We start from the raw sequence: 13,381 nt of genomic DNA on the forward strand, positions 1-13,381 counted from the left end.
TCCATCCTGCACCCTCTGCCCTGCAACCTTCCACCCTGCCTCCTCCATCCTGCACTCTCTTCTCTGTATCCACCTCCCTGCACTCTCCCGTCTTATAACTCTCCGCCTTGACTCTCCACCCTGTATTGTTGGAACAGCTCTTTCTGAAACTGCTTCTTATCCTTAGAAACTGAGCTTTTACCAGACCTTGTAGCCAAGTTAATAATATGTCTCGAGATGATTTAAAACTATATACTGGATCTGCTGCTGTGAAGTGTACTCAGCCTGTTTAGCTTGCTGTTAAGAAAACAGTCACCAGCCTTACTATTCTTTGAACTTTTTATGTAATCTCCTTTTACAACCTAAGCTAAATGCCTAGCTTTAATCTTACACTATGTATGCTTTCATGCCCATGATAGAGAATTGTGTGTGTGTAACCATTTTCTGAAGCAATATGAAGATTTAGGTTGATAATATCTATGGTGGTTTGAATAGGTTTGGCTCCCATAAACTTATGTGTTTGAATGCTTGGCCCACAGGGAGTGACACAATTAGGAAGTGTGTTCTTGTTGGAGTAGGTGTGGTCTTGTTGGAGGAAGTGTGTCACTCTGGGCTTGGGCTTTGAGACCTTCCTCCTAGCTGCCTGAGGACTCAGTCTTCTCCTGTTTGCCTTAGGAACAAGATGTAGAACTCTCAGCTTCTGTCCTCCACCATGCCTGTCTGGACGCTGCCATGCTTCCCATCATGATGATAATGGACTGAACCTCTGAACCTGTAAGCCAGCCCCAACTAAATGTTGTCCTTTATAAGAGTTGCCTTAGTCATGGTGTCTGTTCACAGCAATGGAAACCTAACTAAGACAATATCTGTGTGTGGTTCTGAGTGTTATTCTGGGTTATTTGGGGTCAGTAAAATAACTTTTTTTCCCTCTGTTAAGGATTTCTGTAAAGAAGTCCTCATTCCTTTCCACACTGTGTGTTCTGTGCTGTTCTGTAAATACAGAGTGAGGCTTTTTCTAGGCACTGGCACCAGACAGGCACCACACACACACACAACAGACAGATGACAGATTGAATGCAGGGTACAGACACTAGACAGATGGAAGATACAGGGAGAATTCAAATTTGAGCCTGCTTTTGGTCTAAACTACTCCAAGAGGAAGATTCTTTCATCCTTTCATGTGGAGTTGAATCACTATCCCCCCTCTACACTGCACCTTTGTCTTGCACCCCTCACCCTGAATTCTCTGTCCTGCACTCCTCCTGCTTGTATTGCTCTACCCTGGACGCCTGTGCCCTGCCTCCAAGTGAAGAACGGGGTCTGCAGGCAGCACCTCACCAATGAAGGAAGGCTGGAAGAGGGTCTCCGGGCAGCGGAAGCGCTCATTGCCAATAGTGATGACCTGCCCATCAGGCAACTCGTAGCTTTTCTCCAGGGAAGAAGATGAAGCTGCTGTGGCCATCTCGTTCTCGAAATCCAGGGCTACATAGCACAACTTCTCCTTGATGTCTCGTACAATTTCTCTCTCAGCTGGAAAATGCAGAAATGGCAAAGTGGTTCCTGGGCTCTGCAAGCTCTGTTGTATCATGAGCTCTCCAGGGGAACTCTCAGTCTGGTTTGAGTACAGCCTTGGGAAGAGGAGAGTCAAGGCTCTTCCCCATGAATGGGCTCCCCCACTCCTCAAAGAGGCTTGATTATCAAGCAGGAAGCCAAGGGAATTTCTTTTCCCTCTGTCATTCTGTGTTGACAGTACCACAGGTGCTCCTGGGGTCCTTACAGTGCACATTATGGGGCAGACTTGGACTTACCCCTGGTGACCTGACAGAATCTAAAAGAAGGGCTACTGAAAGTCCCCACTTAACCTAGGTTCACGACTCCTCTCCTTTTAGATAATTTTCTATCATTTGATCTCAGACACCACAGACTCCTCCAAGGAGATAAGTTTGTCACCAGCTCTCCAGTTCAGCTAATCATTGGCAGTGGGTACTGGGTGAAGGGAATGCCCAGAAGGTTCTAAGCATGGTTTGGCAGAGCACAGTAGAAGGAAGCTAGCTCTAAGCCTTGTTCTCCTCCCCAGAGCATCTCCACAGGGAACCTTCATCCTCCAACTAGGCTGTCTTAACACTGCAGGGCTTCAGGTCAGCCTGAGGACAGAGCCACAGAATTCCCATCAGTCCCGAGAACTTCTGGTCCTAGATGAGATTGGATTTTGAGTTCAACTTTGATGAGGAAAGGGGCAGGTACCTGTGGTCACAAAGGAATAGCCTCTTTCTGTGAGAATCTTCATGAGGTAGTCTGTGAGATCCCGTCCAGCCAGGTCAAGACGCATGATGGCATGGGGCAGTGCATAGCCCTCATAGATGGGGACATTGTGGGTGACACCATCCCCTGAATCCAGGACGATGCCTGTGGACAGAGAAGACAAACTTCATTTTCATCTGTCTGTTTCTAGGGTCTGCTGTGGATGATTTTTCATTATCACATTTTCTTTAGTAGTTAAGAAAATTCACCCACCACGAGAATTCTCTCTCTCTCTCTCTCTCTCTCTCTCTCTCTCTCTCTCTCTCTCTCTGTCTAATGGGAGTGCTGGGACTGAACTCGGGTCCTCTGCAAAGCACTGTTTGCTCTTAACTGCTGAGCCATCTCCCCGGCTGAGTGTGCCTACTGTTTGATACAGACTTTGTGGAAAAGCCGAAGGACGAATGCTCAGGAATGCAGAGAGCATATGAAAGAATACAGCTAAATGGCTTTTATTACGGTGCTCAAGTGCCTATTGAGGACCACAGGGTCTCTTGACTGCTGGGCATCCTTCAATATGGAGGCCACATGCTTATGCAACCACCATCACAGGCTCTGCTGTTCTTGAGGCAAAGGCGTTGTGATAAGGGTGTGTGGATAAGCCACCTGGCATGGCCATGAAAGGAAACAGCTCTTGCTGCACCTATCAGTTATGGCTTGTTTATGGAAATTCTTCCCAACTGAATAGGCAGGCTCACACCCAGCCTGCTCCATGGGCACCCTCATTTGTTTTTTCCCTGGTCACTGGCGTTCCTTTTGATCTAAGCATGAACCTCCGTAGGAGCCCAACGTGACCCTGCCTTTCCTGCTGTAGTAAACACTCTATTGGTAAAGTACCACGTGGTGTTTGAGCTCACTGAGAAACTGGCTATGGAAATGGAGTTCCTATGCTCCATTTCAGCTTCAAGCGTGCCTTCCAAGGCCCTGTCTGTGGATGGGCTGGCCCCTGACTCTGTGCAGGAAGGGACAAGAACTGAAGAGTAAAGACACCATGTCCTTGGGGATAGCTAGAAACTAAACCATTTCCAACAAAGGTTCCTACTGTTTAAAAAAAAAGTGGCTATAGTGGGGAAGAGAAGCCAGAAGGTCAGCTATGGAGAGAAACTCAATCAGAAACCTCAGCTGACTGCCTCAACTCCCCCAGCCAGTTTCTATTGGATGTTTGTAAGCACCCCCCCCCCCATTTGATGATGTCACGTATCTGCTGTTACTTGCTCTTTTACTTGGAGGGAACACTCTGCCCTGCCCAGGACTCTCTATTGGGAACTCCAGCTGCCTGCCTCGATGGGGCTTCCCCGGATGATTTCTACTGGATGTTTTGAGTATCCAGCCTGACCATGTTTTGCTCTCTATGGATCTATCAGTATCTGACTATTTATTCTTTTTCTTTGGCTTGCTATAAACTTGCCACAGATTCTGCCTTTCAAAACAGAAGGTATGGTCGTTACAGGTCATTTTCGGGATTGTGAATTAAAACCTGGAGCCAGAGAAGAAATGAGTTTCAATGCTACTGACCTGTGGTACGGCCGGATGCATAGAGTGAGAGCACAGCCTGAATAGCAACATACATGGCAGGGACATTGAAGGTTTCGAACATGATCTGGAAGGACAACAAGGGGGAGAGGACTGTTTGCAAAACGCCACAGCATCTCCTGGGCTGTGGAATGGTCTGGAGTTTTCTTAAGGGCAAGAACTATGCCAATTCAATGGTTTTTCTTTATCCTATATCCACTTCCCATGGGACCTGCCTTGGTGTCCTCCCTACCCCCCAACCACAGCAGATCTGTAAGGACATTTTACTGCATTGCTACACAGTGCTGAAGAAGTATCTGGCCAAGCTGTTTTCCTGTGCACAGTGCTCTTACCTGGGTCATCTTCTCCCTGTTTGCTTTGGGGTTTAGGGGGGCCTCTGTGAGCAGGGTGGGGTGCTCTTCCGGTGCTACTCGAAGCTCATTGTAGAAGGAGTGGTGCCAGATCTAGTTGAGACAAATGCCAGATAAGCCAAGCAGACTTCCCAGGGGTCTGGAAATATCTGACTGGTGTGTTGATACTGGAGGAGGGTGGCCAGATGCTCCCCAGGACAGGGTCCATCTGGTCAGCCCTGGGGAATCTCTGATGGCCATGGAGTCTGTTCCTTTTCTCCAAGCCTGCCAGACACAGAGCCACTGTGTGTGCTGATTCTACCTCTGACCCTTCCTCTTCATCCCTCTTCCTGTCATTTGGTGCCTTCAAGGAAGCAGGCTGCACCTGGTGCTTATTGCTTCCAGGATTCTGGTTGTGTTCGGCTGATGGATGGCACTGACAGGAGGTTACACAGTGGAAGGAGAGAAAAGCCAGGCAGGGCGTGTCTCTGATCTGTGCTGTGACCCCATAAACAAACCTCCAGTTATCTCACGGGGTTCCAAGGACACTGCCTGCACTCTGAGTCCCTCCAGGGGCACTTGCAAGCACGAGCGCTCCTATGGTGACTAGCACTCATCCTGTTCTGGTTGCCTTCATCCTGCTCAGGCTCCTGTAAGTAGTTCTTCAGTCTGCCTTATCAGAAGTGTACACTGTCTTCTGCTGTGATCCTGGCACATACACGTGGCCCCATTTTTCACTTTTTACTGGTGACCAAGCCGGTGTTTGAGCAGGGTCTCTCCACGTCAGCACTTAGATTGGCTCAGTCAGTGTGGTGGGCAGACCTGTGCACCATGGGAGATTTAATGGCGTCCTCAGTCTCCACTCATTGGATGCTAGTTGTGCTCCAAATTTGATTACCTCTCCATACATTACTGTGTATGTCTGTCTCTCTCTCTGTGTATCTGTATGTCTATGTGTAAACATACCCCTGACTTAGAGAAATTTTCCTCACCCCCAAAGTATGACAACCTCACCCCCATAGTAGGTCCTTCTTCAGTGCTTCAATATGACTAGACAAAGGTCTTTACTTCGGAGGTGTTTGGCAAACAGTGTCAGGGAAATTGGGGTTTTGGTTTCTTTAGCAACAGGGCTAAATCAGACCACTGGATTTAGGGGCTTTGTGAGGATGTTAATAAATATAACAATAGGGGCTATACATAGGCATTGTGTCTACTTCTTAGTTTCAAAGTCTGGAGGGGAGAAAGTCCAAAAGACAAAAATGCCAAGATGCAACTAAGTAAAAGGAAGAAGTGACAGCGATCGTTACCTGTTAGACAAGCAAAGAAGTCCCCAGGGGCTTTGCGAGCCTCTGAGACACATGGAGTGACAGGAGCACAGGCCCTGGGCTTTGAGCTTCCACGGGGAGATGGGGGACAGCAGCTGGCCTCATGGAGCGAAAGGGGGTTTAAAATCTGCCTACCTCAGCTTCTCCTGGGACAGTGATGTAGGTGCGGCTGGCTTAGCTCTATCCCAGACCTGCCAGTCGTTAACAGTGGGTCCAAGCACCACACTTCACTTGAATTTTTCAAAGCACTGTACCTCAAAAGTTAGAAATGTTGCCAAATCAAAATATTTGGAAAATCTTATACCCCCATCTGTCACTAGGTAACATTTTGAAATCTTTCCTCTGTGACTCTTGTCTCTATGTTATTTGTAATTTTTTATTACTTATTCACTTCACATCCATGATTAATATTACTTATTACATTTTTAATTAATTAATTAATTAATTAATTTGGGAACAGGGTACTTCTATGTAGCCCTGGCTTTCCTGGAACTTGCTATGTAGACCAGGCTAACCTCAAACTCTCAGAAATCTGCCTGTCTCTGCCTCCCTAGTGCTGGGACTAAAGGCATGGCGCCACGTAACACTTGGTTGTTTTTTATTTTATTTTGAAGTGTGGATTTTTTTGACGAGAGTAATTTCCTTTTCTTAAAAGGTGTGTGTGTGTGTGTGTGTGTGTGTGTGTGTGTGTGTATCTGTGTGTCATGAACACAAGTGTAGGTGTCCCCAGAGGCCAGAAGATGGCATTGGAGCCCCTGGTTCTGGGGTTATAGGCAGCTGTGGAGCACCTGGCATGGGTGCTGGGAGCCAACCTCAGGTTCTCCTTGAGAACAGCCAACTCTCCAGCCCCAGCACTGTGTGTTTTTAATGATAAATCTATAATATCTGTTTATCAGTTTTTCAATGTCTCCTGTAATATTTTTGCGATCTGTTGTTTGACTTTCAGAGTTTATTTTTTTGGGCACATATACTAGATGTTATGATTTTTAAGTCAAATCTGTCATTCTGTTCTTCTATGACGACTCTCACCAGAAGGCTTGATTAAATGTTTATACCTACCTTACTGTATCTATATCTTTGAATTTTTATATTTAACTTTTAGATTCAATTGATGTGTGTTTGGAGAAGTGGTATGAGGTAAGACTGTGTGTGTAAATAATCCATCCAATTCCTATTCAGCTTTTCTTCTAAGATGCACTACATACACACAGGGCTTCTTTAAAGAGTTCATACACTGTCCTTCCGTGAGAAAATAGTTTGTTTCTTAGGTTTCCAAATTAGGTATTGGGAAATGTGTGTGAATAAAGAGTGTCATTTCTAAAGCTCTGATCCAGGTGTTGGGATCATACTAAACCAATGTCTAATTTTATCTTTAAAGCACTTTAGTGGAAAAGCAGGTTGTTTGATCTGAGATGGGGGTCTCATTTTGTGACCTAGGCTGGCCTTGAATTCACAGCAAATTGTCAATCCTCCCGCCTCAGTCTCCCAAGCTCTGGGACTATAGGCATGAACCCTGCACCCCAAAAGAAAGTTGTTTGTTTTTAAATCTCCAGCTCAAAACCAAAGATGCTAAGGCTGAGGGTGTGGTTTGTACACACATTTCTTTGTCTGATCCTCTCTGGTGAGAGAGCTGTTACTATGTAGACCAGCTTACCCCTGAAGATACAGAGGAGCTGTCAGTAGATGATAGATAAGAACACTAGACAGGTGCTGCTGACATTCTTCTAGTGATGTCATCATTATACCACCTCTTGCATTGCCTCATAAAAACAAGTAAAAATGAAGACAAACAAACAAAAATCACCAAACCAACTACAAAAATGAAAAACTCCTAGCATATTACATAATATTTCATTGGAGAATCAGAACACTATATCAGCAATTCCCTCACCTGATCTCATGGCAGGGCAAACAAGCAGGAGAGAGACCTCCAGTTTTGAGATGCCTAATATGGGTATAGAAACCAAACCTGAGTCCTCTACAAAAGCAATAAGAGTCTTTAACATCTCTTAGCCCCAGCTGAGATGTTCAACATCTTAAACAAGGGCCTAGGCCTGGCCAGATGGAGTGATGCAGGAAGGGCAGAGGCTGGAAATTAGGTCTAAGCAGATCCTCAGAGGCTGCTGTGAAGAGTTAGGGACAGAGAGAATTATATAGATAAATAGGGCAAAGGACAAGGGAACCTTTGGGAAGCCATTGCTGTGGTCCAGGGAGAGAGGTTGAGGGCCCAGGCTGGAAATGATTTAGGGAATGGGAGGGGAAGGAGGAAGGAAGGAAGGCTACAGGAAGCATTCCTGAGGAAGAGTGATGGGCACAGAGAGGTGTGGGATAGGAAAGTCAAGATAAGATATCACTATTAAAATAAACATGCTGGAGGCTTCAGATACCTTCTCCATGTCGTCCCAGTTGGTGATGATGCCATGTTCAATGGGGTACTTGAGAGTTAGGATCCCACGCTTGCTCTGAGCCTCGTCCCCCACATAGCTGTCTTTCTGGCCCATTCCCACCATCACACCCTGTGGCGAGAAAGAAAAGGGGAGATAAGTGAATCGTCTGAGGGGTCCACACACACAGATTTAGTCACTGGAATGTTCCCAAAGAAGGAAAGAGATGAGGAAAGGAAGCAGGAAACGAAGGTGGAAACAGGAAGAGGAAGTGGAGGTTTCTCATGGGCTGAGCCTTTTCACTTACAGAAGATGGTGTGGTTTTCTGAGGGAGAACAAAGCCTGTAGATATATTTACCCCCTTGTTTTATACTCTCTGCAGAGAGACAGAGAGAGAGACAGAGAGAGAGAGAGAGAGAGAGAGAGAGAGAGAGAGAGAGACAGAGAGAGCAAGCGAGCTCAGTATAGTTCCAATACAGCTCACTCCTAGTGGCTCACAGTCTTGGATACAGAGACAACACACCTGATGTCTAGGGCGGCCCACAATGGAGGGGAAGACAGCCCTGGGGGCATCATCTCCTGCAAAGCCTGCCTTGCACAGGCCAGAGCCATTGTCACACACAAGGGCAGTGGTCTCTTCTTCACACATGGTGGGAGTGGTGGAATGAGCTGGGGGCTGGAGCACCTTTGAGTTGGAAGAGAAAAGAACAGTTGTCAAGACAGGATAATCTTTGTGACTCTGGGTTCTGAGCAACTGAGTGTATCTGGTCTTTGCTACTTTGTGAGTTCTTCTTTTTCCCACCCTTTATCTCACCCACCACTGCCCCACCCAACACTAGATAGGAGAGAAACAAAGGGTAAAGGGAAAGAGAACCTTGAATCAAATTTCTTTCCTCTTGTTTCTTCTTTGACCAGGGATACTAACAAAGCATCAAGCTTCCCCTAAATGATCACCAATGGGCGCCCCAGCCCTCTGCCTCCCACCTCCGACTCTCTGTGCTCTAGCATTATGTATCCTCTGAAAAGTTCTCAGAATTCCAAACATCACACAATTGCAGAAATTGTGGCAAAACCATGCTTCTGTTAGAGCACAAGGCAAGTCATGATCCGCTGCTGTGGTCAGTCTGAACCAGCCCCATATCCCTACACCTGGGATTAAGATAAAAGTACTTACAATAGTTCTCTGTGTGTGTTTTTTAAAAAAGAAACCTAAAATTTCCAGAATTCTCAAAGATGTCACTACAACTGGGGTTCTGTTCTAGAACGCACATAATTTTGGCCTCATTGTCTCTGGAAGTTGGGTCTCCTACCTCCATTCAGCTGCTAAGCACTGAATTTTGTCACCCTAAACTCACACGGATTGTACATCAGTATCCCCATACCCCCAAATGTGACTGGATTTAGAGATAGATCTTTACAGAAGGGTTTAGAAGGATGTCATAAACCCAATATGGCTGGTCTCCAGTATGGCTACTCTATAGGGTGGTATCTGTGTAAGGATGTATATGGAGTATGGACTATGTGAAGACATGGCCAGGAGACAGCCATCTACAAACCAGTGGAGGGTCCTGAGGATGAGCCAACCCCGATGACCTCTTGACCCTCACGCTCCTAGTGTTCATTCAGGATTGTTAGAAAACAAGTTTTTAAAGGCCCTCATCAACCGAGGCTTGTGTTATGACAGTTAACTAGGTAACACATTTTATTTTTATTTGATTTTAGTTTTTGCAAGAGGGTCTTACTATGTGTACCATGTGTGTGTCTGTGGAGGCCAGTGGAGGGTGTTGAATCCCCTAGAACTGGAGTTCAGAATGGTTATGAGCTGCCATGTGGGTGCTGGGAACTGAACTCGTGTTCTCTGCAAAAAAGCAAGTCCTCTGAGTCCTCTCTCTGTTCACAGGGTCTCACTACGTAGCCTTGGTTGGTCTGGAACTCTCTATGTAGTTCAAGATGCCCTCAAACTCACAGAAATTGCCCCGCCTCTACCTCCTGAATGCTGGGATTAAATGTACACCATAGCGCCCAATTTATTACACTTAATTTTAAAGATGAAATAGCCACAAAACTTTCATTCAGTGGAGAGACTTATGAGAGTCCTTAGCAGTTATTAAACAAGTTGAGAAGTTTTATAGTATACCTAAGGCAGGATTAGAACTTATAAGAAGAACGAACTCTTACAAACCAATAAGTAGACAGCCTAAAAAAAAAAAAAAGAAAGAAAGAAAGACAGACTGTGAGAAGACAGTTGACAAAGAAGGAAGGTAAACTCCCTCCAACCAAAGACTCTAGCCTCCCTGGTAAATCAAGTAAAATCATCCTTCACCTAGCATGTATGTATGTATGTATGTATGTATATGTATGCATGCATGCATATGTATGTATGCATGTGCATGTGGGTATATGTATGTGTGTATGTATGCATATGCATGTATGTATATGTATGTATGTATGTATGCATATGCATGCATGTTTATGTATGTGTGTATGTATGTATGCATATGTATGTATGTATGCATATGTATGTATGCATATGTATATGTGTGTGTGTATGTGTGCATGTGTGCAGATATGTGCCCATGTATGTGTATTTGTGTGGGTCAGGAGACAACCTTGGGTGCTATTTCTCAGGTGCAGTTTTTTGTTTTGAGAGATGCAGTCTCTCCTTGGCCTGAAGCTCTCCAAATAGACTAGGCTGCCTGACCACTGAGCACGAAGGATCCAAATGTCTTTACTGTCCCCATTGGGAATGGAAGGGGAGAATGCTATAGATGACTGACTGACCCCAAAGAGCCATATGCTGAAGCCAGACAATGAAGAAAGATTGTGTCTTGGGATTTTGTTCAGAAGGTCAAGAAGGCTAGACAGGGTCAGAGCAGAAGTTTATTAATTTGGGGGCTGGAAGGATGGCTCAGAGCTTGAGAGCACTGGCTGCTCTTACAGAGGACCTGGGTTGATTCCCAGCGCCCACATGGGAGCTCACATCACCTATAACTCCAATTCCAGGGGAACTGATGCCCCTGAGGCCTCCTGGGAATCAGGTATGAACATGGTACACAGACAGATATGCAGACAGACAGAATACCCATCCACAGAAAATAAAATTAAACAATTAGAAAACACATTATTATCCGTGTGTACAACGAGGGGGCAGTCGTGAGGGTTCATGCTCTTTGGCGTGAGATGGGGCTCAGAGGAAACTGTGGAGTTGGTTTCCTCCTTCCACTTTTATATGGGCTCTGAGGATTGAACTCAGGTCATCAGACACACACACACACACATACACATACACACACACACACACACACACACACATACACAGAGAGAGAGAGAGAGACACACACACANCTGAGGATTGAACTCAGGTCATCAGACACACACACACACACATACACATACACACACACACACACACACACACACACATACACAGAGAGAGAGAGAGAGACACACACACACACATACACAGAGAGAGAGAGAGAGAGACATACACACACACACACATACACACACACACACACACACACAACCAGTGAGCCATTATGTGAGCTTAGCCTAGTTTAAACAATCAGAATGGAGACCCATTATAATATTGAGGTTATTATTATAATAATAAAGAAGTTATTGAATAAGCTAGCTGGCTGTGAATGGCTAGAAAAGTCCCCCCAACCACCCAGAGGAGAAGTGAAGGATCTAATGTTAGGAGAAAGGTGCCAGGTTGCTTCTATCACACTGTGCCCAGTGCTTCTAAGTTTCACACACACACACACACACACACACACACACACACACACACACACACACACACATATATTTCTTGAGAATAACTCTATGTAGCCTATGCTTAGGGCAATTCTCCTGCCTCTACTTCCCAAATGCTGGGATTACAGACCTGAGACACCTCGTCTGGAAAAATGTATTTTTAATTTTAAAAAAAGTTTTGGGGCCAGAGAGATAAGTCAGTGGTTAAGAGCACTTGCTGCTTTTTGTAGAACCCAGGTTCAGTTCCCTGCACCTACAACCATCCACAACTCCAGTTCCAGGAGACCTAATACCCTTTTCTGAGCTCCTTGGGCACTGAATGTACATGGTACAGAGGCGTACATGCAGGCAAAACATACGTACACATAAAATAAAAATAAATATTTTTAAAAATTGAGGTTCTTTACCTCAATTTTACAATTTTAGTATTACTAATTTAAACCTCAAAAATAACCCTGGGACAATATGTTTTTTTTTTTTTTTAATTCTATTCTGTTGACTTGAAAGTCAAGACTCAGAAAAGTTAAAGAATTCAGCCAGAGTCCTAGCCAGAAAAAAAGTGAGCGCACTGGGCTGGCGTTGATCCAGGACAGGTGCAGAGCCCGAGCTTGTGAAAGCTACATAACTTCTTGTATGGCGTTTTCCTTTCACCTCCTTCTCTGGAGCTACTGACGGCTCAGGCCTTCACACAGAGGCCTCTGTTTCTTCTTCCTCTGACCAGATTTACTCTAACATAGAACTTGGTGTCTGGTACACAGAAGGGGCACAATAATTGTTGACAAAGTGGGCTCCTCCCAGACCTGTCTGCTCTGTGCCTGGGATACTCAAGCACTCGGCTTTCTCTCCCTAAACTAGTCATTGGCTGCCCTGATCTAGTTAGCATCCTCCTGAGGGGAAGTTGGCCTTAGAAGAAGAAGGAGGCCAGGAGATAAGGCCACACTTCTGTGGTTGTCTCCTCTAGGGCCCTCAGCACTCTCTCCACGTGGTTTACTTATACTTCAGGTGCCTCTGGTGTGTGTGTGTGTGTGTGTGTGTGTGTGTGTGAAGGGGGGAGGAGGGGGAGGGTGATTATAGGTGTTTTACTACAAGCCTAGTTTCTCTTTGGTGCCTCTCCCAACCCTCTCCTTTGGACAGATCTCATGTACCCCAGGCTGGTCTTGAACTCCCAGTGTAGTAGTCAAGGGTGACCTTGAACTTCTGTTTCCCTCTGCCCCCCACCAGCCAGTACTAGATTAAAGGTGTGCAGTGCCTATACTCAGTTTATGTAGCTCTGGGGATGGAACCCCAGGGCTTTGTGCAGATGACTTGGGTAAGTTCTCTACCAACTGAGCCACATGCCCAGCTGACTCCCATTTGGCTTTTCAGTCATCTTTCATCTCCTTGGTTTCACCAAACCCTACTCCACCTACCTCAGCACCCCCACAAAACCACAGGCCTGGGCTATGTTTCCTAGGCTGCATGGCCACCAAGGCATCCACAGAGCAACTCCAGCACCCATCCTTGCAGTAAACCACTTTTTAAATTTTTTCCCCAGATTTCTTTATGTTTATGTGTACGAGTGTTTTGCCTGCATGTATGTATGTGTACCATATGTGTACAGTGCCTGCTGAGATCAGAACTCCTGGAGTTACACACATAGTTGTGAGATACCAGGTGACTGCTGGGAGCCCAAGCTCTGCAAGGCAGAGGCAGAGAGGCAGAGAGGCAGAGAGGCAGAGAGGCAGAGAGGCAGAGAGGCAGAGAGGCAGAGAGGCAGAGAGGCAGAGAGGCAGAG

General features: G+C 45.8%; 1 protein-coding gene across 1 annotated transcript in view; it reads right to left on the minus strand.

Moving 5' to 3' along the window:
• The window catches only part of Actg2 (actin gamma 2, smooth muscle), a 22,414-nt gene that overhangs the window by 5,420 nt on the left and 3,613 nt on the right, over positions 1-13,381 (minus strand). The window contains exons 2-7 of the mRNA XM_021164091.1: positions 8,372-8,533; positions 7,852-7,980; positions 4,143-4,253; positions 3,793-3,877; positions 2,224-2,385; positions 1,313-1,509 (exon numbers count right to left, since the gene is read on the minus strand). Of these exons, the coding sequence (XP_021019750.1) occupies positions 1,313-1,509; positions 2,224-2,385; positions 3,793-3,877; positions 4,143-4,253; positions 7,852-7,980; positions 8,372-8,497 (810 nt within the window). The 5' untranslated portion in view covers positions 8,498-8,533. The remainder of the gene's footprint in view (positions 1-1,312; positions 1,510-2,223; positions 2,386-3,792; positions 3,878-4,142; positions 4,254-7,851; positions 7,981-8,371; positions 8,534-13,381) is intronic.

Source organism: Mus caroli, chromosome 6 (assembly GCF_900094665.2).
Source record: "Mus caroli chromosome 6, CAROLI_EIJ_v1.1, whole genome shotgun sequence".
Taxonomy (NCBI): domain Eukaryota; kingdom Metazoa; phylum Chordata; class Mammalia; order Rodentia; family Muridae; genus Mus; species Mus caroli.